This window comes from Labeo rohita, chromosome 15, assembly GCF_022985175.1.
Source record: "Labeo rohita strain BAU-BD-2019 chromosome 15, IGBB_LRoh.1.0, whole genome shotgun sequence".
Classification (NCBI taxonomy): Eukaryota; Metazoa; Chordata; class Actinopteri; order Cypriniformes; family Cyprinidae; genus Labeo; species Labeo rohita.
The window spans coordinates 34,806,518-34,833,622 of record NC_066883.1 but is presented as its reverse complement, the minus strand read 5'-3'; the positions used below and the strand labels follow the sequence as shown (position 1 = coordinate 34,833,622).

Here is a 27,105-nt window from a genome sequence, read left to right as displayed (position 1 = left end):
TAGTCTGTGGAAGTGAGTGTAACGTCTGAAAATGACAGAACTCATCAATGTCGCATGAAGCGAGACGGGAATTTCATAATATATGATTCCCTGTCTCGCCTATTTAAGCAAACATGACGACATGTAGAAAGATGAGGACCATCAGTGTCTGTTAATTTCATGTGGACTCTGTATAGAATACGTAGAATATGTTCTCCGTATTCCCGTTTCACAGCGACGCTGAGTCCCGTTTTCCTCAGTCCAGTCACAGCTGAGGCCAGTAGTGCTTAAAAAAACCCCACGCAACTCAGTTCCCAAAGCGACTTCGTCCACGAGGGCCACCCCTTACCCATCCACCCCGATGAAACGGTGGCTCGAAACTTTCTGGGCCCCTTTCAGGTCCTTGTTCCCGCCAATGCGGTTCATCTCCTCTAGGAGCCATTGGGAGTCTGCGAGGGGGGTAATCGTGTCCTGGAGGACCCATCATGCGCATTCGGAATCGGCCAGCAGGGGGTTGACCGAACATGGGGTTGGGGCCCCTAGGGGGCATCATTTGAGGAGGCATATTGGGAGGCGGCAGGATGGGATGAGGCCCGTTATTAGCGAAAGGGGGCATAAAGGGTGGCCGGACCCCCACGGGGGGGTGTGGTGGTAGGGGTCCCGGTCTGGGCCCCAAAATCCCTCCGAGAGGAGGCGGACTGAGCGTTTGAGCTCCTGTTGGGTCCATGTGACTCTTGGGAGCTTCGTGGGATTCATCTGAAGGTTCTTCAGTTGGGGTTTCTGATATTACAAAAGACAAAAACATCACTAGCTTTAGTAAGTCACCTTCATCACTTGATTTTATGCATCTGGAAGTGACTTGATGGCAGAACGTGATTGTTTCATATCAGAAAAGAGTTGGGGATCACTTAAAATTTTTTGACCCTGGACCACAAAACCAGTCATAATGGTATAATTTCAAAACTGAGATTTATACATACTGAATAAATACGCTTTCCATTGATGTATGGTTTGTTAGGATTGGACAATATTTGGTGGAGATAATACTATTAAGAAAATCAAAAATCTGAGGATGCAAAAAAAACAAACAAAACAAAAAAAAAAAAAAAAACATTGAGAAAATCACCTTTAAAGTTGTCCAATGCAATGCATATTACTAATCAAAAATTAAGTTTTGATATATTTATGGTAGTAACTTTACAACATATCTTCATGGAACATGATCTTTACTTAATATCCTACTGATTTTTTGCATAAAAGAAAAATCAACAATTTTGACCCATACAATGGGTTTTTGGCTATTGCTACAAATATACCTGTGTTAAGACTGGTTTTGTGGTCCAGGGTCACATTTTACAACATTAGCCCATAAAACTAAATGATTCAGTGGTGGATTGAGTACATTTTGAAAGATTTTAAAAACCATTCTGGTTTCTTTGGAGTTACGTGCACTGATAAATCATGTAGAAGAAGGGAATTTGAATTATGAATCATTCATGATAGGACCGGGAACATGTATCAGGTTTTTAGCCAATTTTGACTTCATGTTGAATTTAATTGTACATTGGTTGATACCTGTGACGGATGGACGAGGACCTGCAGGGTTCATAGAGGCCACTGGGATGGCAGGTGGGAATACTGGTTAAAAACAAGGTAACAATTCATAAGGTGAATTTGTGTTATTACTTTATGCTTGGTCTATTCATCTAAACACTGAAAAGAAAGATTTTTAAAACATGTCTTCTGCTCAACAAGGCTGCACTTATTTGATTAAAAATACAGAAAAAACTGAAAAATTGTGAAATATTATTACAATTCAAAATAGCTGTTTTCAATGTGAATATATTGTAAAATGAAATTTATTCATGTGATGCAAAGCTGAATTTTCAGCATCATTACTCCAGTCTTCAGTATCACATGATGAATAAAATCATTCTAATATGCCGATTTGCTGCTCAAGAAACATTTCTGCTTATTAATAAATGTTGAAAACTGTTGTGCTGCCCAATATTTTTCAGGAAACCATGACAAATTTTATTTTTCATGATTCTTTGATGAACGGAAAGTTCAAAAGAACAGCATTTATTTGAAATAGAATCTTTTGTGACATTATAAATGTATTTTTTTTTTTGCCACTGTTGACTAATTTAATGCATACTTCATGAATAAAAGTATTAATTTCTTTCAAAAAGGAAGTACCTGCAGGCATCTGTGGGGGGTTGAATACTGGAGGAGGGAACGATGGAGGGAGGCTCCTGTGATCATGGCTGGAGGTGGTAAACTCATGGTAGGAGAGGGACCCGGAACAACATTCATTGTAACAACAGGTTGAACCGAAGGACTCTATAATGTAGAGAGAAAACAAGAAGAAGAGCCATTTGAAAGGACATACTAAACGTCACTGAGACTTGAGAAATCATAAAGATGTGTTTATAAGGGCATGAGGAGGCAAAGAGTGTTCTGCTGCATTCTTTATTCCACACAAGTAAGCTATTTTAGAAACGACCTTGTAAACTACACTGGGAAAAAAGCAAGGATTAAGTGCAAGAAGCAGTAGTAAGGAATAATCTCACAGGCGGAGAGTAAATCATGTGCAGGGTAATACTATTCAGATTTTTTTTTATTTGAAAAACATCTGAAGATATACATTCAAAACTAAAGATCGTACATGTACAGGTACTGTACAACATTCAGACCTCATATAAAACAATAAGAGGTTTCTTCTTCCATTACCTTTTTTTTTTTTCCACACCCAGCATAAATAAAAAATAACTACTGTTTAATATGATACAGCAAATCCATCGCCTGACCCTGGTATCTTATGCGCTCTGAAATGTCAGTGCCAACTTGAAAAGACCTTGGAAGTTGGTATAAAATGCTGTGGAGAACATCCTTGTCGCAAGGTGAATGCATATGTTTGGCAAATTTATTTTGTATGATAGCTTAGAAGCAATGTGGATGTTCGCATTTTACAAGAGAGAGCAAGACTGTCTATGAAACAGTGTGAATGTGTGGTAACACATCTCTATGATGAAGAAAAAATTGTGGATGACGTTAAATATACAAATGTGAATGAAGCCCTGTCTTTGAGTAGCTCTCAAAGTATTTAGTATAAACAGTTCACCCACAAGTAATCCACGTGACTCCAGTCCATTAATTAATGTCTCATGAAATAAAAAGTTGCGTGTTTGTCATAAATAAATGCATTAAGACATTTTAAACTTCAAACTGTTGCTTTTAGCTAAAACATAAGTCCTCTATTCATATTACTGCTTTCTTAATAGTGGAAAAGAAGTCTTGTCTGCATCAGGAGAGAAATATGTTTCCAAGCCAGAACAGTCCACAACAGCTCTAAACAAATGTGTGTGGATTTTGATGTGTGAGGACAAAACAGGTTGGCCTTTTCCCTGGAGAAAGAATTACTATGGATTACGGTTTGGTATTTTGGCCTGAAGCAACAGCTAGAAAGTTAAAACACCTTAATGATGGATTTCTTACAAGCTTGCAGCTTTTAGCTTCACAAGAGTGAAGCTGTTGGAGTGGTGTGGATTACTGTGATGTTTTTATCAGCTGTTTGGACTCTCATTTTGACGGCACCCATTCACTGCAGAAGCTCCGTTGGTGAGCAAGTGATGGAATGCTACATTTTCCTAAATCTGTTTCCATGAAGAAATAAACTCATCTACATCTTGCATGGCCTGAGGAAGAGCAAATTTTCAGCTCATTTTAATTTTTAATGGACTTCTCTTTAATCACACAGCCAGTATTTTAACTACCAGCATGAAGTCTGGTCCACTTTGCAACTTTTGTTAGACCACCCACTGAATATTTTACATACATTTTGCCCTGATTTACAATCCAGGTGAGTTGACAATGTTGCAGAAAGTCAAAGTCAGTTTTGCATTTTGAGAAAACTGTGCGTTTTGAAAATCTGTGTATCATGGACACTCTGATATTTCTTATTTTATCTTCAGACTGCAAATCTATCCAGTGGGAGGATATCAAACATGTTTTGAGAACACTTATTGTTTTCAGTTGCCATGTGTCTTGTAGAGCGTGTTCCTATGTGAATGAGTTGAGTTTGGAATGACTTGAAAGTCCAGTAGCATGTGAGCCTTAAACATTTAGCGTATGATTAGTAGTTTTAATCCGTAACCATTTACAAACCTGGCAAGTGTGTGATGGATGCTCTGTGTAGTATTCAAGGAACCTGGCTGGTTCACTTAGTTTTTATTTTATTTTATTTTATTTTGGTGCAGGTTTTATCTTAAATATCACCACAATAATAGACTTGTAAAAAAAACTTAAATCTGAAGTATTAAAATAAAATGTTTTAAAATAACAGCACAATGTGTGCATTAATTTCTCTCTGTCCATCCAAATAGTTATAAACACAGTTACTTCACACTCTTATTCAGTTATATAACTCATAATATACAGACCAGTGTAAATTTTATGGGTCAGGCTTCCGGTCTCATCCGTGTCCAACAACTATTAGCTGTACAAACAGTTAGTTTTGCTTGATATTGCAAATTGGAGTGTCTTACCATATCATTTTAATAATTGGGAGCATGCTTTGTAGGGCAAACTGTTTTACCGGTTACTGCACATTGTTATTCTTCTCATTATTTTCCTATTCGCTTGTTAAGTCTGACGTCACGCGTCACCGTCTCCATGTCCAAACACTCTATTAGATGCCACAAGAAAACAACAAACCAAAAAAATATATAAAATATGTGACCAAGGACCACAGAACCAGTCATAAGGGTCAATTTTTCAAAATTGAGCTTTACACATCATCTGAAAGCTGAATAAACAGCTTTCTATTGAAGTATGGTTTGTTAGGATAGGACAATATTTGGCCGAGATACAACTATTTGAATAAATGGAATCTGAGGGTGCAAAAAAATCAAAATATTGAGAAAAATCACCTTGTTGTCCCAAGTTGTCCAAATGAAACTCTTACTAATGCATATTACTAATCAAAAATTAAGTTTTGATATATTTACAGTAGGAATTTTACTAAGTATCTTCATGAAACATGATCTTTACTTAATTTCCTAATGATTTTTGGCATAAAAGAAAAGTCAATAATTTTGACATATACAATGTATTTTTGGCTATTGCTACAAATATACCCCAGCGACTTAAGACTGGTTTTGTGGTCCAGGGTCACATATATAAAACCAAAACAATACTTGTTCTTGTCTTAAGACTTTGATGGACTTTTTGATCTACTTCAGAAGTTGACTACTGTATACATGTAAATAAATATAAAAATGATTTGTGTTTGGGATGCTGTGAGTACAGAGACTGTAGTGTACATTGTATATTTGAAAACGTTTAGCTTAAATGTTTAATATGAATAAACAGTGCTCATAAACGGTTGTTGAGATGGTATTTTCAAGTGACATAAGTTGAGGCTTGGACGTTGGACACGTCATGTCCTCACTTAACAAGCAAATAGCAACTAATGAACCGAAAGTCTCACCCATAGGCTTGCTTACGCACTGAAGAATAAGGTGGATAATAAAAGTTGAGACTTGAGACTAAGATTGCAATGGAAAGAATCTAGAAGGAACTTTTTTATATAAATTAATTTTATTAGCAACCATTTTTATATTTCTTTATTGATTCAAATTTGGTCCCAGATGAATGGACTAAATTCCAGATACCCAATGACCCTTGAGCAGGAGTGCCCAAACTCATTCCTGGAGGGCTGGTGTCCTGCAGAGTTTAGCTCCAACCCCAATTAGACACACCTGAAACAGCTAATCAAGCTCTTACTAGACATAGTAGAAATTTCCTAGCAGGTGTGTTGAGGTAAGTTAGAGCTAAACTTTGCAGGACACCAGCCCTTCAGGACTGAGTTGCACCCCTAGCCTAGAGAGGCACAATCCTCACAAACATGTATAATGTGCATGCAGAATGAGGACATCTAGTGGCATGTTTTGCATATTGTTTGCATTGCTTGTACTGGTCAGAAAGTCTTACAAATATACTTTCAAGACTCCCACCTTTAACAGACTCAGTAAAGGAGAGATTAATGCAATATTTTCTAAATAGCAGTACTTAACTATATACTTTTCTTTGGGCAATTTAAATCAATGTTCAGTTAATTATATTCTATTTTAGAATGATTTCATATTCGCATTACATTAAACTCTACTAATTCACAAATCATTAAACTAAATGCATTAAATTAAATGACTTCATACATGTGCACATTTAAAATGTCATTTAAAAATACAGTAACAACACTTAAGGTTCAGTTTGCAAATGTGAATTAGGTGCCATAATACATTTATTAATTTAGGTTTGTTCAATTATTAAAAATAATATTGTTCATATATAATACAGTACCTAATGTTAATTTATATAACTTGAAAATTATTATACAGTATGTGTAGAAATGCACATTGACTGATTAATACATAATAATAATGTTTATTGTTAGATTATAATACCTAATGCAATAACAAATTAATAGAACCTAATTGTGAAGTGTTTCCAACAATATTTAACAAATTTCTATAAAAGTTATACATTGCAGCCAAAAAGTATTTATACACTTAAATCACAACTAAAGTGTCTGAATGCTATTGTGCTCAATCAGTATACCAAGCAAGCAAACAGTGGCACAATACTTTTTTTTTTTTCTTCATTTTGACTGGTACACTGTCAGAAAAAAAGGTACAGTTCTATCGCTGGGGCGGTACTCTAAGGTACAAAAGTGAAAAAGGTACATGTTTGTACCTTACCCCTAAATGTTACATATTAGTGCCTTAAAGGTACATTTTAGTACTTTGAAATTACCTTTTTGCTTTTGTATATTAAGGCAAGACCCCAGTGTCAAAACTGTACATTTGTTGTCTGTTATGATTTAGAATTTAAAAACATATCAACATTCTTCTTGTCATCTAAAGGCTGAAATATAATACACAACTTTTGTACAGATTTTTGTACAAGTCTAGAGCAGGGGTGGCCTATGTTGCCCACACTCAAAAAAAAAAAAAAAAAAAAATTGTATTTATATTTATAGGTGTTTTACTAGTATTTTGAATTTCACACTTCATTTCATTGTGTTTTAGAGTTTAAGGAGAAGTCCACTTTCAAAACAAAGATTCACATACAATGTACTCACCCCCTTGTCATCCAAGATGTTCATATCTTTCTTTCTTCAGTCGTAAAGAAATTATGTTTTTTGTGGAAAACATTTCAGCATTTTTCTTCATATAATGGACTGATATGGTGCCCCGACTTTGAACTTCCAAAATGCAGTTTAAATGCAGCTTCAAATGATCCCAAATGCAGTTGTAAACGATCCCAGCCGAGAAAGAAGGGTCTTATCTAGCGTAGTGATCGGTTATTTTCATAAAAATAATACAATTTATATACTATTTAATGCCAAACGCTTGTCTTGTCTTACTCTGCCTGGACTGTTTTTTTCCGGTTCATGACAGTTAGGGTATTTTGAAAAATGTTCATCTCATGTTCTCCCTCAACTTCAAAATCATCCTATATCGCTGTTTTACCTTTTTTGTTAAGGGTTTTGATCTTTTTCGCATGTTTACTTTGCAAAGACTGGATCGGTACTTTTGCTGCAATGTAGCATGATTTTGAAATGATTTTTGAAGTTGAGGGAGAAAATACGAGTTTTTCGACATACCCTAACTGTCTTGAGTCAGAATGCACAGAGTTCAACGAGAGTAAAGCAACACGAGCGTTTGAGAATAAACAGTATTTAAATAGTATTTTTTTAATGAAAATAACCAATTGTTTCGCTACATAAGACCCTTCTTCCTTGGCTGGGATCTTTACAACCACATTTGGGATCATTTGAAGCCGCATTTAAACTGCATTTTGAAAGTTCAAAATCGAGGCTCCATTCAGTCCATTATATGAAGAAAAATGCTGAAATGTTTTCCTCAAAAAACTTTTCTTTACGACTGAAGAAAGAAAGACATGAACATCTTGGATGACAAGGGGGTGAGTACATTATATGTGAATCTTTGTTTTGGAAGTGAACTTTTTCCTTTAATCGAAATGTCCATAAAATTGCATAATGTTGTGTGTAATGAGCTGCCAGTGTTATTCTACAGATTTATTTTTTTACAGTGCACACCTGTTTAAGTCTACACGAGTCAACGCTAGTTGCTGCAAGTTAGAGCAAATCTGCAGATGTTGAGAAGTCAGAGTTGACAGATTTTAAAAGAAATCACTTTGGTGTATGATGGGGGCAAACTCTTTCTATTCAGTCATCGGAGATCAAACGTTCGATATTTTGAGCCGTATTTAGAATACTTTTTTTTCATGCGTCTCCTAGCAACAAGTCACATGTTTCTGCATGAGTTTGTTGTGAAAGTGTCAGATCCTCAGTTGTGTAGTCATTAGGTGTCCAGTTACTCCTCTGTAACGTCAGTAAGTATATAGTGCCTATTGTTCGCAAGTTGTGTAGCATATTGCTGCCTTAACAACAGTATTCAGACTTTTGTGTTGGTTCAGTGTCCAAATACTCAGAAGGGAACATTGAATCGAAAAAGAGAAACCTTAATAACATCTCTCTTTGTCTGGCATACATGTTCCTGCTCACTTATCAAACATGACAAAAGTTTTAGACGCACTACTAATGCTTTTTTTTTTTTTTCTGCAGAGTATTAAATGTTTAAGACTGATGGTACTTAGACTTAGGGCACAATGAGTGTTTCTCAGGAAAATCAGCATCCTCAGCACTTACATCAGCGCTCACACAGCACCTTCCTGATGCTGACTTGAGATCTCAGTAACTCTCCAGGCCTTGGATCAGACCTTCTTGAGAATGAACCTTCAACCTGAACCATCAGGCTGTGTTTATGTCCACATATTTATAAAAAAAAACAAAAACAAACAAACACTGAATTCCGCAGTATAACAATACTGAAAATGAAACAGCCCCATGAATTCGTGCAGTTCATTAACTAAGAATTTTAGAATTGCTATTGAGTGAAATTTAATTCATTAGCTCTTGCTAACGCACTGGGGAATGTATTAAAACGTATTAAAAAAATATTCTTTAAAAAGAAAATTGGTGTTTGCTTTGCTGATACATATAAATTAAACACTTAAGCATTTCTTATATAACATTATACACTATAATGTTTTATTTAAATATATTAACATTACTTAAGTAATATAGTTAATATTTAATAATCAAAAAAGCAAGTTACGCATGCATTCAAGTAAAATTTCAATATATTCAAATAAAAAGAAAACAAACAAAAAGAGAGAAATACACTATTTGATGTGCCAAAACAGAAGGAAAAAGCAATGAAAACACAAATCAGTCAGATTTCCAGTTCAGATAATGACCAGAAAACTGTTAAGCATATTACTGTCATACAAAGGCATGATGCTAGTAATAAGGGAAGAAGCTTCCAAGTTAAACATACATCTATAAAACTTAAGCATACCAGTATGTAAACAGTTAAGATATCATGTAGTTTGCCATTAAAGTCTGAGAGTCTGATCTCCTGTAGGGGAGTTTAAAGCCCAGCCTGCTGTAGACTCACAATCCCTGAATTGAGCCGAGCATGATATCAATTTGCAATGAGTATTAAGTAGAAAAAAAAATCCTGGGACTAAACTGCTAGAAAAGAACGAAAGTCCTATTTTAATGTCTACATAGGATAGGTGGTCCTGGGCAAATAAAATGGTTCACTATCAGTCAGTTCATGTTAGTTTAATAGCATACAGCTCTGTCCTAAACACAGACAGATTTCACTGACAGTATCTTCACACTACAACAGGAAAACAGCCCTGCACATGTGGAGACATCTGAGCTGATGAACTGCAGTCATTTAGAAGCAAATGAGGAACAAGCGAGCCGTAGCAGATGTTAGAAAATGAATGATTTTCATTTTGTGACTGTTGTTTCCTCCAGAGGAGAGAAGATTATTTACATATGAAATGGCCATAGAGGTTTTGGATTACAATATCTAATGGTGGACTTAAGATATTAAAAGTGCTCCCAAAAAATACCAAAACAGACACTGGATTAGATTAACAAATTCAGATTTTATATACTAAAAGGATATGTTTGAAGCTGTTGTGAAATACCAATAAACTCCTGTGTGAGCATATTCAACATTAATCCTGAATTCAATATTAATATAGCGTAAATTAATATTCAATAATAAATTAATAATAAAGTGATGTTGCTATGCAATCATAAACTCAATTAAGCTAAAGAACTAAGGTTGTTTATTTTCATTAAGTATTTATTAGGTGGGGTGTCTTTCCATCCTATCGCTGATGTTGTGCTTTATAAAAAATGTATGAACCTGACAATCAATTGAAATAGTATTATCAGGTTAAGTCACAATTACAAAGATGCATAAATTAAGATGAAGTCTCCACTGTTTTTCACTGTATCACGTCTGTGAAAAACGGCATTTCGCTTGTGGGAGATAAAGTGGCCACAAATGTGTAGAAATTATTTCCATCATATAACAAAATTTCATGTTTTTTTTTTTGTTTTTTTTTAACAATAAACAATTTCTGAGTGAAATTTGTTTTAAGGTAAATGCTACCTCAACTGTTTTTCTCAATGAAGCAAGATGAAACAAAAAGAAGAAAAAAAAAAAGAGACTAAAAGTCTTGCACGGTGATGATTCAGCAAGGACACATGGGTAATTGCAGGGAGAACTGACTTCACTGATCCACAGGGAAAAAAAAAAAAAAAAAAAAAAAAAGACTGAGACCAGTTGATTAAAAAGCAATCAAGGTGGCAGCTCAGAAAAGTAAGAAAAGCTCCAGCATAATGTATGTACAGATGACATTATGTTTGATATTTTACATCTGATACAATGAAATTCAGAAATTAAGTGTGAAAGATATGTCCAAATCCTTTTTTGGGGGCACAGAATAGAATAGAATAGAATAGAATAGAATAGAATAGAATAGAATAGAAGAATCAAGTAGAACACAATGAATCTGCTGTCAAATTAGATTGTGTTAAGGGCATAAAAATGTTTAGTAGTATCAAATATCTACTTAGATGCATTTTTGCCCATGGTTTAAAAATCTATGCATTGAAATGCCCTATGACTTCTTTATTGAAACCAAGTTATTTAACTATGGTCATATTTGGAGGATGCACATTGTGCAGATTTCCTATATGAATATAATACCTAGCTGTCATGCTAAATTTGTCAACATGTGCAGTAAACAATCAATCCAATGTCAATTGTGACCAACCATCTTTTTCTCGAATCGTAATTCAATTGGGCTGCGAAAGGCAACATATTTGAAAATAATAAAACATGCCAAGGTCAAATCAAAGCATATTACTTACTGGTTCACATACTGCAAAATATAACAGTACCCTAAACCTACATAAAGTGTAATTTTGCAGTGACGCCACAAAAGAACCATTTTTGGTTCACCATGAACCTTTTTTTTTTTTTTTGAAGATCATTTTTGAAGGTTCTATAGAACCTTTTGTGGAAAGGAAAGGTTCCACTGACGTTAAAGGTTCTTCATGAAACCACTGATGCCAGTAAAGAACTTGTTTTCACTATTAAGTTAACACTTGCTGCTTCAGCAGAAAATAAAGTTCATACTTTATCTCAGACGATAGCGTCAAGGCTAAATTTTGCATACGTTGGCACAAAAAAATGTTTTCTGTCATTTTGCATGTTGAAAATATCAGCTGAAAGTCATGTTTATGCAGAGTATGAAAAACGCAAGTATAGGCCATTAACGCGTGGCCTAAAACCGTGGCTGGACCAAAGTCAAACAAAAGAGAATTTCACCTTACCAAATCTCTGGTTCCTTCGAGGAAAGAGAGCAGACGCTCCAGAATATCACACATCCTGGTCGCCCGACCAAAATGATTCCAGCCGATTCCAACCAATCACCATTTGGTGATGCCGTTTCATGAAAGACTCAATCCAGAGGTACACAAGGCCATCGCTGTGGTAGATCAGTAGAGACAACGCTCCACCTCTCCAATCTACGCATGTCACTGTGCCGTTTCGAAAACGAGGTGTGCGCATTTCATACTCAAGATTTGAATCCTGAACAACGAAAATGTTGTTTAAAAGTTTTGCAATGCAAGTATTGCGCTGCAATTTTCAAGCGAAAAATCACTAGATTAGAACTGTGAAACTTCATTCATCCTGGTGTTAAGCCATTACCTTTCCGTGTGTATGTGGCTGAGTGAAGTTTAGGTTCAACTAATAACTACCGTCCTGAAATTAATGACCGTTTACCTTCCCAGCACCGGAGTTCTTCATAGAACCGCAAAGCAGACGAACATCCAAAATCCAGCATCACCTTTGTGAGTCCACTGGAGAATACTGATGATTTCATTCCATTCAAAAGCAGCAGAAGAGCTCTAAAAATGCATTAACCCACGTGTCATTTCAATACACCGTCGTTAGTTTGAACAAAGCACTGCTGGGCTGTTCAACGAGTTTCTGGACATTAGGTTACGTGAAGAACCAACTAAACATTTAGTATGCCAGCCGATATTGAATAAGCCAGACAGAAAAATTGTGGTGCTGTGGGACTTAAGAGCAAAGGTGTTTTTTTTTTTAAATTGTCTTACCATCTTAAAAATGAAGGTTCCAAACAGGTGTTTTCCCAGCAATGTCATAAAAGAACCATTTTTGTTTCCCTTAAAACTTCCATTTTTTTTTTTCTTAGTGTGAAGAACATTTTTCTACTATATTTTGTGCACTGGAAAAGTTCCAAGGATGTTAAAGTTTCTTCAAGGAACCACAGATGGCACCTAAGAACCTTTATTTTTAAGAATGTGACTTAAACAAAGGTTTATTTTCACTAACCTATGCATTTTAAACTAAGAGCATAATGTCTGTAGAAAACGTGCATTTAATATCATCGACTTGACTGAGGTAATTAGTGAAAAAAACGTTAGGTAACTTTTGGGCAGCAGCATTGTTACAAGCATCACTTCTCAGTATCAAGGTGGTAGAGCATCAGTCTGAGATCCTGTGGCTTTTCAATACTGAAGGTCTTCTATTGATTAAGGAAAGACACTTGTGTTTTTCATGCACTGGTCAATTTTGGTCTATTCTGCTTCTTGCTTCTTTTAAGATATATTCTTGGCATTTTGGCTTTTATTGTGATAGGGCAACTAAGTATTGACAGGAAATGAAGTGGGAGAGAGAGAGAAGGGGATGGCATCGGGAAAGGTCTGCAACTTGTGACTCGAACCTGGGACACCCGAAGTGCGACAACATTATATGTTGGCATGCTTCCCATGGGGCCGTTTTCTCAAAAAGAATTCTTCATGCACAAAGCCAGATATCTCCCTCAGCAGCACTTACATAAACCAAAATCTAGTTTTATTAATGCAAATTAAAATGTCTTGCCATAAGAAGTCACTGATTTAGGATTAAGATGTTATTTATAGTTATTGTATTTTTGCTTTTGCTCAATTTCTCTGTTCAGGACTAGCAAATATTCAAATTAATTCTTGATGGTTCAATAACTCAGTCAAAACAGTCAGTTTGCGAATCACTGAACCTGTCAGACAACTCGTGGATTGACCCGGTCAGAGTGGTTCAGGAGTTAACAAGAGACGAGAACAAAAAGAGCACTAAATGAAGCAAAAAATAACTACAATTATCTACAATCTGGTTCAAGACAGTTAGAGTATGCTGAAAAACTCCCATCTCATTTTCTTCTACAACTTCAAAATCGTCCTACATCCCTATTTTACCTTTTTTGTAATAGCCGTTTGATCTCCTTTCCATGTTCACTTTGTAAACACTGGGTTGGTATTTCTGCAGTGATGTAGGACAATTTTGAAGTTGGAAGAGAAAATGAGATAGGAGTTTTTCAACATACCCTAACAGTCTTGAACAGAAATACACCATTCATGCAGAGCTAGACAAGACGAGCATTTAAGGTTAAAAAGTATATAAATTGTAATTATTTTTTAACAGATCGTTTCACTAGATAAGACCCTTATTCCTCAGCTGGGATTGCTTAGAGCCCTTTGAAACTGCATTTTGGAAGTTCAAACTCACAGACACTATAGAAGTCCACTATATGGGGAACATTCCTGAAATGTTTTCCTTGAAAAACAATTTCTTTACGACTGAAGACAGACAGACAGACATGAACATCTTGGATGACAAGGGGGTGAGTAAATTATCTGTGCATTTTTGTTCTGGAAGTGAACATCTTCAAAACCAAACCTACAAACTCATTCCAACTGAGTGGAGATCTTCATTAGGCTCAAGCTTCTAATATCACTACAGATTATCGTTTTAAAGCTGTACCTTTTTCAAAGGTGCACATTTTTAATCTCATTTTCTTAGTTTCCTCAAAATGTAGATAACTGAAAAAAATGTAAGGTGTTCCTTTCTTAGAGATGTTTTTGTTTCTTAATACACTCATTAGGACAAATTACAACTTTTGTAATAAAAAAAGAAAAAAAAAAAAAAAAAAAAAAGTATGAGGTATCTTTAGCATAGAAGTATTTTGCCATGTACATTTTAGTAAAGCTAGATTGTTCTTTTACCATTAAAATAATATTCTATACATTTGAGATGCAAACATCTTAACCTAACGTAAACGAACATTTTAATAGCAATAAATAAAATTCATGTGGTATCATATTAAGCTGACTCATGACCTATATTTGATTTTCCTTGCATTTCCTGAACCCACCTGTTGTCCTCTTTTGCGTCTTTCCAGCAACTGTTCTTCCGCCTTCTGCCTAATTCAGCCAGTGACGCACCAAAATTGTGGTTTCCCTCTAAAAGTGATTCCTAAACCTTTGGTTCCTGGCCCAGTTTATGAGCTTCACTGTGTTATGGAGTGCATGTATGTGAAGTGTCATTTGTAGATAGAACACAGAACAGTAAACTGTTTACTTCACTTCAACCATCTGAAGAGAAACAACAACCCGTGTTGTGTTCACAGTGCGTCTTCTCTTTGAAATAGATCATTTAAATCTATCTAATAAAGTTCATTTATTTATAAGGCACTCTCTCTGTGTGTGTTCCATTTTATACAGTAACTAAACAATGGAAATCATACTATTTAGGGCTAATTATATAAGAATGACAGACGTTTAATGTTGATAAATTATCTGGAGGCAGCGCAATACCATTACATTTAATACTTCTTGTCAGAAAAACTTGTTTTTGTGTCAAGATCATAATAAACTTAAGTTGTGATGGAGAAAACAAGACAATTAATATTGCATGGTCTCTTTGGGTTCCCGAATGTTATTTCCGTTTAGAGCTTGTGTACTGCATTGCTTGCTGACGCTGTTCTTGTTTCACAAATAGTCAAATTTGGGTCAAATCTGAAGCTGGTAAATTACATTTACTAAAAATTGAGTTTTTGATCTCAAGTACAGCTATTTGCATCTGTGCATCTTTAAAGAAAAAAATAACCCAAAAACGAAAGTTTGCTGAAAATTCTCACCCTCAGGCCATAAAAGATGAAGATGAGTTTGTTTCTTCCTGGAAACAGATTTGGAGAAATGTAGCATTACATCACATGCTCACCGATGGATCCTCTGCAGTGAATGGGTGCCGTCAGAATGAGACAGCTAACAGCTGATTTGTTCCTTACAAACACGCAGCTTTTAACTTAACAAGATGTTAATTGATGGACTAAAGTGGTGCGGATTATTGTGATGTTTTTAATCAGCTGTTTGGACGCTCATTCTGACGGCACCCATTCACTACAAAGGATCCATTGGTGAGCAACTGACATAAAGCAACATTTCTCCAAATCTGATGAAGAAACAAACTATTCTACATCTTGGATGGCCTGAGGATAGGTACATTTTCAGCAAAATTTCATTTTTGGGTGAACTGTTCATTTGAGCAGCAATCTAAGTAACATGTACAAGTCATTTCAACAACTTCAGTGAAGTATTGAAAGTTTTTTAAAAAGCAACCGAGTCCATCTAAAACATATACAACAGATTTAGAAGAGCCTTTGAGACTGTGTGCATGTCAACTGTCATAGGCTGGCTTAATACAGACACACATTTATGCAAAATAAGCTCTTCTTTAGAACAGCAGTGACCGTGTTGTGACAAAATCCGTCATTGAAAGCGATGCCACTGAAGCACGGAAAGAAAACTAGACAGTCATGACACTAACCTTGTTTTATTTTGTGCTCTATGGCTCTTCATTTGCCAGAAATGATGGCAACCATGCACCAGTAAACGGTCAGTGCAAAGCAAAGAACACAGAAACATTGTTTGCCTCCTATATGCCGAAGACGAGACGAAACGAGAGCAGAAAATTTGACCGAGACACTGAACACCCTTGAGGAGTTCTGTAGGAAACCCCTCGTATTTTACCTGTGATACCGCTGGTAGTGCAGCTCCGTCTTCCTGTTTTCCTTCAGGTCCTTCTGTTACTGGCACAGCCGGCTTGGCCACAACACTTTTCCACTCTAAAGATCAAATTAAAAATTTGTTTTAAAAACAAATGTCATATACATTTATGTTATGTCCTTTGAAATTAATTAAAGAATAAATTAGAAGCTTAAGAAATGTGGGTGTTTACCTGGTTTGAGTGTTTCAGCATCAAGCATGCCTCCTTCCTGAAGACTTCGAATATCATCAGGTTTCACTTTTTCCCACGGGATATACGTGACGCCCCGCTCCACGTCCCAATACTTCTTCAAGTCCGTCTTTATGCCCTTATTCAACGCCCATGCGATCTGATCAAGGACAGCAAGTCAAACAACCGCCCACACATAGATTCAAAACAAGCTACTACACATGCAAACATCAGATCTGGAACAAAGTAATGAAATCTGGAACAAAGCAAGCACATTACGACCGCTTAAAGAATAGATGTGTCTAACTAGAAACTGTCTATAAGTATATTCACAGAAATAAAATGATTATCGAAATTAACTTCTTACTTACCCATTAAAATAATTACATGAGAAGAAACAGTACAGATGTAATACAAATATATTAATACAGAATGCTATGGACTTACCATTCAAAATCAAATATTCAGAATTTAACACTGTCTCCTAATCCAGCTTTCTAATAAACCTGGCATTGTACACTATCAATATTACTGTTTTTTTAATAAAAGCCTATGCTAAATGTATTTAAGAGAGTCATATAAGCAATAATAACTTTGACTAGATATCTTAACCCAAAAATACTGCCAACAGGAACAAAAGGTTGGTTATGGTACCTTAATAGTTTTCTGGTTGACTTTAACAGCCCCTCTGCTGAGTTTGTTCAGAGCTGTGTAGGCATCTTGTCTGTGCACCATGACAATGTAGGCACAACCTCTGGGAGGAATCATCTACACAGAAATGTACATTTAATTAAAAGCAATTTAACTTGAGTTAAGTAGTAAAAACATGCAAAAAAATAAAATAAAATAAAATAAAATAATGCAAGGGAATTCATTCTAATAGATCATTGTGGTTTCACATTTAACTCTGTATTCCTGTGAGCCAAATTTCCATTGTGGAGAAGATGCAAATTTTACCAGCAAGCTTTACATACAGGATCTGTTCCAAAATCTAGGAAGCAGCATTGCTGTCTACACAGGTAGTTGCATCCTAACTGAAATTGAATCGTACAAGCGGTGCACATACGTTTTTCAGCCTGGTTCTCATAAGAGCACCTGGAGATTTAGTTTGGTCCTCACACTTCAAATAATGTGACCTATTAAATATAACTATTAAAAAAAAATAATAATATTAAAATATAAAATAAAAATAATAATAAAAAGTGTGATAATACTATTATATTTTAAAATAAAAAGTATTAAATAAAAATACAATTATTTCAGAGTAAACTTAAAAAAAAAAAAAAAAAAAGAATATTTACTTTTAAAATCAGCAAGCTTTTATTTTGCCGGGTTGCCACGAGTTGTTTTTCCATGTCGGTGGGTTAAAGTGACCCCAATAACATGACATTTATCCCCTTTTAATACGAATTTGACAAGGGGAACCCCACCAACAATGTATATTTTACCACCCTGGAACGTGTTTTTTTTTTTTTTTAAATGGAGGAGCCCTGACGAAATGAGATTCGGTAAATGAAAATGTCACAGTTCTGCATTGTGCTTTGAAAACGGCAGCAGATAGCTATACAGTTCAAATATCTTATACAGTATTACAGCTTGTCGATCTAAAATGGTAATTCTGCATTAACACCTGTTAAACTTGTTGGTATGCAAATAAGCGCTCTGAATTTATTTAAACAGCACATTTTTTATTTTGGTTGCATACGCGCACCTGTGTCCCACTTATGTGCACCTCTGCTTATAAGAACCTATCTGAGCTTCATATGCAGAGTTTAACATTAACATGTGGCTAAGCGAACAAAACAATACACAAAAATCCAATGCATTCCAATGCCTATAATGCTCTAGAAATTACCATTCAAATGTTTAGTTTTGGTAAGATTTTTTATGTTTTTGAAAAAAGTCTCTTATGCGCACCAATGCTGCATTTATTTGATAAACAGTAATATTGTAAAATATTATTACAATTTAAAATAAGTGTTTACTATTTAAATGTATAGTAAAATGCAATTTATTCCTGTGATCAAATCTGAATTTTCAGCATCACTACTCTAGTCTTCAGTGTCACATGATCCTTCAGAAATCATATGCTGATCTGCTGCTCAAGAAAAATTTCTTTATAAACGTTGAAAAGAGTTTTATATTAAATAATTTACATAACTGCTTTTTATTTTTGTGATACACTCTCTTTCAGGACTCTGATGAACAGAACATTTATTTAAAAATAGAACAGCATTGAAAGATATATCTTTTGTAACATTAAAGATGTCTGTACAGTTACTTTGGATCAATTTAATGCAACCTTGCTAAATAATACAAAAAAAAAAAGAAAAGAAAAGGATTTTACATTGATGTAATTGATCTATACTCACATTGATGGACTCGATCTGTCCAAACTCCTCCATCAGACTCATGATGTCCTGCTGCTGAGTCTTTTTGTCCAGCTGTCCGATCCATAATGTAGTACTGCACACTATAAAAAACAAACAAAAACACTCAACAGCATATCAACACAATAACACAATAAGCTGACACCTAACATTCATGATATATACATTCTATTTCACGTTTATAAAAACTGTATTAAGATTTCACTGTAGTAAGACACAATTACATAAGATAAGATGGTGTTCTCACCATTTAGAGTTTCTTTCTTGATGGGTGGAAGTCCTTTCTGCCGCCGCTCTCGCTCTTTCTCCCTGTCTCTCCTCTCCTCTGATCGGGCTCGTGGGGAACGGCCTCGGCGCTCTCTGGATCGTGAACGTGTACGGTGATACCTCGACCGTTCTCGGTGGGAACGTGAACCGGACCGTGACCTTCGTGAGCGTGATGATGATCGTCTCCGTGGAGACCTGGAGAGACATAACATCTGAAATTAATGATTTTATTAATAGACTTTAGGCCAGATTTACTATCAGCTTGTGCCAGCACAAATCCTCATTTGACCAAAAAAAAAAAAAAAAAAAAACCTGCTGTCAGGATTTACTAAAGACATGCAGTGGGAAATAAGCGCTGAAAAGGAGTGGACACAGTTATTTTTGCAATTCATCTTATTAAACATGCATTTGTAGGAGTTTTTCCTTTCGATCGGTAAATTTGCCTGATTTATTAGTCTGTGAATATTAAAATATTATGGAAATAAGATGCTGTGTCTTTATTTTTTAATGTTCACTTTGTCAGTAAATCACCTGCAGAATGAATCCCTCCCATCTGCACTTTTATGGAATTGCACTCTAACACTAATTTACCCTGTTTAGTAAATATGGCCCTTTAAGTTCAAGCACACTCATTTAACATACCTTGATCTCGTCCGTCTGCTGTGTCTTCGATCTCTTCCATCATGCACTGGGCGTTCGGACTCAGCTGAAGCCTGAAATGATGAGTCAAAAAAAGTTAGAAAGTCAGAAAATTAAGAACAAACCATTTTAGCATGTAAGTATGGCTCTGTGATTTCCGTGATGCGGCACACGTGTACAGAATTACAAAAAAAAAAAAAAAAAAAAAAAATACTGTATAGCTCAGAATGTCAAATTTTGGATGTATAAAACATGGACGTGATTGTGAATATAATATTAAAATACTAAAAACTGTTATTCAAATATTACATCTGCGTGAACAGAGTTTGCATTAGGAGTTTTGTCTACTACACATACTAAAGCACACGTGACACTAGTCAAAAAGGTTCAGTGTAATGAAGAAACTGTCACTTTTTACATGTATCTCATGAGTGTGAATTGCATATGTGACCCTGGATAACAAAACCAGTCATAAGGGTCAAGTTTGAAATTGACTTATACATCATTTATAGCTGAATAAATACACGTTCCATTGTTGTATGGTTTGTTAAAATGGGACAATATTTGGCTGAGATACAACTATTAGAATCTGACAGTGCAAAAAAAAAAAAAAAAAAAAAAATCAAAATAATCGAGATAATCGCCTTTAAAGTTGTCCAAATGAAGTTCTTAGCAATGCATATTACTAATCAAAAATTAAGTTGATATATTTACGGTAGGAAATTTACAAAATATCTTCATGGAACATGATCTTTACTTAATATCCTGACGATTTTTGGCATAAAAGAAAAATCGATAATTTTGACCAAAACAATGCATTTTTGGCTATTGCTACAAATAAAACTGTGCTACTTACGACTGGTTTTGTGGTTCAGGGTCTAAACTGTACTAAAATGTAATCATTGAACAGAATCAAGAAAAACTGTAATTAAATCAGAAAAAATAAAACTACTTTAAAAGGTGTTCCATTTAAGATGCAATAAGAGCCCTACTTGAACTAATGAGGACATTTTGAGTTATGAGAGACGTTAATATCAGGTAAAGGTGTAGGTGTAGACCTGTTGTAGCTGTTGGGTTGTACTAGGCTGTATGACACTTTCATCAAAGACTTGATGAGGGTTATCTGGTATCTGGGGGGTTTGAACAGTCGCTGGGAACTCCTGAGGTGCCACCTGACCCTGGGCCGGCACTTGACCCTGCGACATCATCTGACCCTGCATCTGCGTCTGGACATCAAGAAACACTTTGATTGCATACATTATCTCTGACAAATCCGTATTCTTAGAAGCTCAGTATGTCAGAGCAAATACCTGGTTAACGATTTGGCTTAGAAGATGAGCTTGAAGGGCTTGCTGTAATTCTGGTGGTAGGTTTCTATAAAGAATGACAATATTAAATCAATATGATATTTCACCATATGTGAACAGAAGGATATACATTTTATTATGTCCTACATGGTAACAGGAGCTGCAGGAGCTGGTTCAGTCTTTTCCTCCACAGGTTCGGGGTCATCATCATAATCAAATCGATCTAGCAGAGACTGAGTCAAACCAGAAACAAAGTGTTACAGGAAGTGGATTAATAACTCCAAGCAATATGTTCACTCTGTGGTTTCTAAATAGCATAATCGGTGAGATAAGGCTAATATCTTCCAGATTCCACTCTATTCATTCCCTAACTAGACATATATGCAAGTATGGGTAATGTCAAAATGGTTGTAAAGCAACACACTGAATCATTCAGACTGCTTACCTTAGCTAATGATGGTTTTTGCTCAGGGGGCGGGGCAGTGGCCTGAGGAAGCCCCGCCCCTCCAGCCTGCTGGAGAGTTTGGATCAGCTGCTGTAACTGAAACACACAAACATATCAGATTAAAAATCAACATACACATATTTCAATGACCACACAAGCAATTTACATTTTAATTTTATTTCAGTATTAGTTCTAGTAATTTTAATACTTCACAATAATTTATCATGCTTAATAATCTGTATTGGGAATAACTAAGTTATTAGTATTATTAAGTGTTGTTTTACCTCAATGCCCCCTGTGCCCTGGAGGAGCTGGGCGACTGCAGCAAGGGCCACTGGGTTCTGAATTTGATTGGGCGGGGCCGCTGTTGCTGTCGTAGCAACAGTTGGTGCTGGTGCCGGTACTGGCGCTGGCTCCGGCACTGCCATTGCCACTGGGATTGGCACTGCCACTGGCACTGGCACAGCTGGAGGTGCTACCAAAAAATATGACAAAAGTGCAGCTTAACAGGCTGACAGTTTGAATATGATACAGGCTACGGTAACAATTTCGGCAAGTATATGCACTACTATTACCAAGTTACACTCAGTAAGATTTTGTTGTTGTTGTCAAAAGAAAAGCAATGAAATTTAGCAAAGATGCATTAAACTGATCAAAATTGACAACAAAAACAGTTACAATGTATAATGCAATAAATGCAGTTCTTTTGAATTTTTATTCAAGAAAATTCTGAAAAATAGACAAAATGGGTGGAAAAATATAAAGCAGCACAACGGTTTTCAACATTGAAACATATCAAGATGATAATGTTTTTTGAGCAGCAAATTAGCATATTCAAATGATTTCTGAAGGATCATGTGACACTGGAGACTGGAGTAATGATGCTGAAAATTCCGCTTTGCTTACAGGAATAAATTACATTTTTAAATATATTGCAATAGAAAACAGTTATTTTAAATTCCAATATTTCCAATATTATAGTTTTCACTGTATTTTTGTTCAAATGCACTACCAGTCAACAGTTTTTGGACTGTAAGATTTTTATGTTTTTTAAAGAAGTCTCCTCTGCTCACCAAGCCTGCATTTATTTGAAGTACAAAGAAAAAAAAAAACAGTAAAATTCAGAAATATTTTTATTATTTAAAATAACTTTTATATTTAAATATATTTAAATTAAAATGTAATTTATTCCCTTGATTTTAAAGCTAAATTGTTAGCATCATTAATCTAGTCACATGATCCTTCAGAAAACATTCTAATATTCTGATTTGCTGCTCAAAAAACATTTTTTTTAAAGGTTTCTTTGATGAATAGAACAGCATTTATCTGACACAGAAATCTTTTTTAAAAAAAAACTGCAAATGTCTTCATCATCATTTTTGATACATTTAAAGCATCCTTGCTAAATAAAAGTATTAATTTCTATTAATTTCTATCATTAATATCATCAGCAAAAAAAATATATATATATATATATACACTGACTCCAAGATTTTGAATAGTATAGTATATAATGTTACGAAAGCTTTTCAGATAAATGCTGATCTTTGGATCTTTCTACTCAAAGAATCCTGAAAAATGTATTCAACTGTTTTAAATATTGATAATAATCATAATAAAATCTTTCTTGAACAGCAAATCAGCATATTAGAATGATCTCTGAAGGATCATGTGACACTGAAGACTGGAGTCAAGATGCTGCAAATTCAGCTTTGAAACAACAGAATAAATTACATTTTAAAATAGTTAGTCAGTTATTTTAAATAATAAAAATATTTTACAATATTACTGTTTTTGCTGTATTTTGGATCAAATGAATGCTGGCTTGGTGAGAAGAGGTGGCTTCTCAAAAAAAAAAAAAAAAAAAAAAAAAACTTTTGACTGGTAGTGTAAATGCACCCCTGGAAAGAAATCTTAACAATGCCAAACATTTAAAAAGGTAGTGTCAATTTATAGACTTTGACTCAAAAGGTCTGATACAAAAGAAGAGCAAAAATAAAGCATAATCAACATTCATTTGTTTTGTTTATTTACCCGCAGCTGTAAATCCATTCTCCACAACAGGGAGTACAGGAGCTGTGGCCATGTCTAACAGTGGCTGAATGATGTCCATGCTAAACACGTCATTCTTCTGCCACAGATTCAACACACGCAATATCTTCCCCTACATTTCAACAAACAAAATTCCTCAATAAAATCCACCAGCACCGAAACCCCTCGCTGTAATTTCACTGTATATTCTGGATGTACCTTGTCATCGGCGGGGCACTGGAAAAGGTTCTGAAATGTAACAGTGAAGTTTTTCAAAAACCTTGGACCGAACACATCTTTGTCCGTACCGAACTGATGGCGCGATTGTCGGATAATTGAGTCGACCACATAGAGCCCAGCAACCTTGAGCTCTGGTTTACACTGATGAAAAAAATAAACACATTTAATCTTTACCCTCCTATAACAGCAAATCATCAGTACAAGAATGTCTGTATATTGTTTATTACATACCCTCTTGATGAACTTCTCCACGATTTGAACAACGTGCTTGTAAAGCTAACAAAGCAAATAAATCAAAAACTCAGTCACAAAAGAAAAATTTAACAAAACATTAACAGAAATGTAAATGCTGTGTATTAAAGTGTGGTCACAATGAGTTTCAAAACACCAATCATTCTGAGATAAAATAAATAAATCAATAAACAACTATCAGCATCAACTATTAAAAACAATAAACGTAATTAACGCATTCTACCTTATGAAACGAATGGGTGCCGTCAGAATGAGAGTCTAAAAAGCTGATCAAAACATTACAATAATCCACAAGTAATCCACACCACTCCAGTCCTTCAATCAACATCTTGTAAAGTGAAAAGCTGCTTGTTTGTAAGAATCAAACCCATCATTAAGGGATTTTAACTTTAAACAAATTATGAAGATATGAAGCCATAATTCATCAAGTCCATTTTCTGTTTTCCTCTCACATCAAACTTCACCAATACATTTTTTAAACCTTTTCTGGCTTATAAATGGCACTTGACCTGTGCATATTTCTCTCCTGATTCACATGACTTTTCCCTAAACTTTCCACTTTTCCACTAAAGAAAGCAAAATTATGGACAGAGGACTCTAGCCAAAAAGCAACAGTTTTAAGTTAAAAACGTCTTGGTGATTTATTTTACACAAGACATTCATTAATGTACTGGAGTCTATTGTGATGTTTTTATCAGCTGTAATTTTATACTTTTTGCATGAACTATTGCTTCAAGCATAATCAGTATATGATTGTGCATGTAAAACAGATCTTTTAAACCTATTTCTAGATGAGAATCACTCAAAATAACATGGAACATAAATCAAATAATTCTTCAAATAATATTCAAATAATTCTTTATCAAGAACCTTTCATGAAACGAACAACATCCATATTTGTCCTGGCTTACCTTGATAGCTTTGATTCCTGCTTTGGTTACAGACATCATTTTGGCTCGAGAGATCGGGGGAGTCATGTCCATCATGGACGACATCTATAGGGAAGTAAACAGGGCGCAGAAATAAACAGGGCACAGAAAAATCACATTTATAAGAAATTATAGTGTAAGAAAGAACTGAGATTAAAACGTACCAAATGGCATGCAAAACTTTTAGTTCAGTTAGAGGACAAATCAGTCTCAAAAGCTTCCAAATAAATACAACATGCTATTAACCTCACAACAAAATCAATAAAAACGGCATATTTCTGTTCTGAGCTCAGGAACACCATTGTAATACTTGATTAAATCATCAATAAAGTTGATCAGGTATCTGAATCTATAGGGGGCGCCACTACAATTCTCTCCATATTCAATTATAATACAACAAACATTTCACAACTAGATTGAATCACTTAAAATATGATGTATCCCTTATATAATCTCTGTATAAACTAATTAAAACTAATTTTAATATACCGCAGTTTGACACCACGAACAGGTGGAAGGTCACTAAACACACGAACTTCATTCATACTCACGTCACATATTATGTTAATGTTTTTATTTGACTTCAAAAGATTAAACAGCAAAAAACCTACGATATTAATCCACCACTGACCAACAAACAAACATAAAACACGGATTGTTTTGGAGTTGCTTGGCGCCCTCGCTCGGCTAATGCTAAAGGGTAAACCTCAAATAAAACGCGAAATCTCACCTCCCCATTAAAGGCGTTCACCGCTTCCATGTCCATGGGTGTTAGTAACTTAATATGTCTTTGAATATGTTCTCTTGGACCCGAACAAACATGTGTAAACTAGATTTTCGCGACGAGGCCGCGTGAGATAGACGCTCAGAAACTCAACACAACCTTCCGCAAACGTTGAGATGTGATGAGCGCTCAGGCCGAGAGCGCCGCACCGCGGACCGGAGAACAACTGTAGAGACAGTGGTAACTGATAGAAAAATATATCCAGGATATATAATACATCGTATTTATTTATTTATTTCAGGAATATTTTATTTGAACTCTTTTTTATTTTATGTATTTTATGTAGCAGTATCCCTCTTCCGATTTTTTGTAAATAAATAAATATCCCCCCAAAATGTTCGTAATATAAAACACACGAATTAAACATTTTAAAGAATCTCTTAAAAATTCAAGGAGCTTAGTGTGTCATGCTTTATTTGTACTCAGAAATTATATGCATCTTTGTTGAAAGCTGTCCCTGCTGGTTTGGTGCAGTTATTTAAAGGTGCATTGTGTTATTTTCCTGTCATAGCAAGATTAAGTAATCTGATTATCTCAGGTGTAAATTTTACAGACCAGAGCTGTAAAAATAAGGTTTTAAGAACACTAGTAAATACACAGACTTTCCCTTCTAAAGTAAAGAAGAGAACTCTTGTTTTTGATTTTCCAGAAGATAAAGTAGTTCAAATTAGAACAAGATTTCTCTCTTTTCCACTTTTACCAAAGGTAAAAGAAGTTCAATTTAAAATTATTAATGATATTTATCCCTGTAATGAGTTTCTCAGACATAGATTTAATATGGATTGTAATGAATGCACTTTTTGTGAAGCAGACATAGAGTCATTGGAACATTTATTATATTTATGTAAATTCTCTAAGAAACTCTGGTATGACATCTCTACTTGGTTAAGTCTGAAATACGTGATACCTGACTTTAATTTTAAAATTGTAAAATATTTGTCCTTTCGTCGGAATTGTGATGTCGAATTTTTGGTGAATAATATTGTGATTTTGGCAAATTATTTTATTCATAAATGCAGATTCTTTAATAACCCCCCCCCCCCCCCACCCCCACACACACACACACTTTCTCACTTTTTCAGAAAGATTTAATGATCTTCAAATCTTTAAAACTTATGCGTCATAAAAAAGCCCTTAAACTATGTAATCTTTTGAAGATTTTTTTTGGTGATTAAGCCCTTTGTATTGTGTTTTATTTTTGTATTTACTTATTTTTGTATTTATTTTTCTCTTCGTTTTTTCAATTTGATTATTGTGTTTATTTATGTTATGCTGCTATTTGGACTTCTTAGAATTTT

The 27,105-nt window shown here is 35.0% G+C and overlaps 2 protein-coding genes across 3 annotated transcripts in view; one reads left to right on the top strand and one right to left on the bottom strand.

The window, feature by feature from the left end:
- The window catches only part of LOC127177051 (uncharacterized), a 219,621-nt gene that overhangs the window by 130,564 nt on the left and 61,952 nt on the right, over positions 1-27,105 (top strand). The window lies entirely within an intron of this gene.
- Positions 620-25,946, bottom strand: scaf4b (SR-related CTD-associated factor 4b). Of its 2 annotated transcripts, XM_051128995.1 has the most exons (19): positions 25,754-25,946; positions 25,006-25,089; positions 24,074-24,118; positions 23,822-23,983; positions 23,606-23,735; positions 21,856-22,046; positions 21,572-21,667; positions 21,274-21,359; positions 21,130-21,193; positions 20,878-21,045; positions 19,823-19,893; positions 19,161-19,375; positions 18,896-18,996; positions 17,178-17,291; positions 16,527-16,683; positions 16,319-16,413; positions 2,179-2,322; positions 1,555-1,617; positions 620-759 (listed from the first exon to the last, which is right to left on the bottom strand). In XM_051128995.1, the coding sequence occupies exons 1-18, from the start codon at positions 25,787-25,789 to the stop codon at positions 1,585-1,587; spliced, it is 1,992 nt and encodes a 663-aa protein (XP_050984952.1). In that variant the 5' UTR covers positions 25,790-25,946; the 3' UTR covers positions 620-759; positions 1,555-1,584. The 2 variants fall into 2 exon arrangements, with proteins under 2 accessions (XP_050984952.1, XP_050984951.1); XM_051128994.1 differs by lacking the exons at positions 620-759; positions 1,555-1,617; positions 2,179-2,322 and having other exon boundaries at positions 9,210-16,413.

Excerpts from the sequence above, each read along its gene's own strand:
- scaf4b (XM_051128994.1), bottom strand. The coding sequence starts at position 25,789 with ATGGACATGGAAGCGGTGAACGCCTTTAATGGGGAG. Across the intron at positions 21,046-21,129 it reads TAAGCCAAATCGTTAACCAG|ACGCAGATGCAGGGTCAGAT; the intron begins GTATTTGCTCTG and ends CTTGATGTCCAG. Across the intron at positions 19,376-19,822 it reads AGCAGACGGACGAGATCAAG|GTCTCCACGGAGACGATCAT; the intron begins GTATGTTAAATG and ends ATGTCTCTCCAG.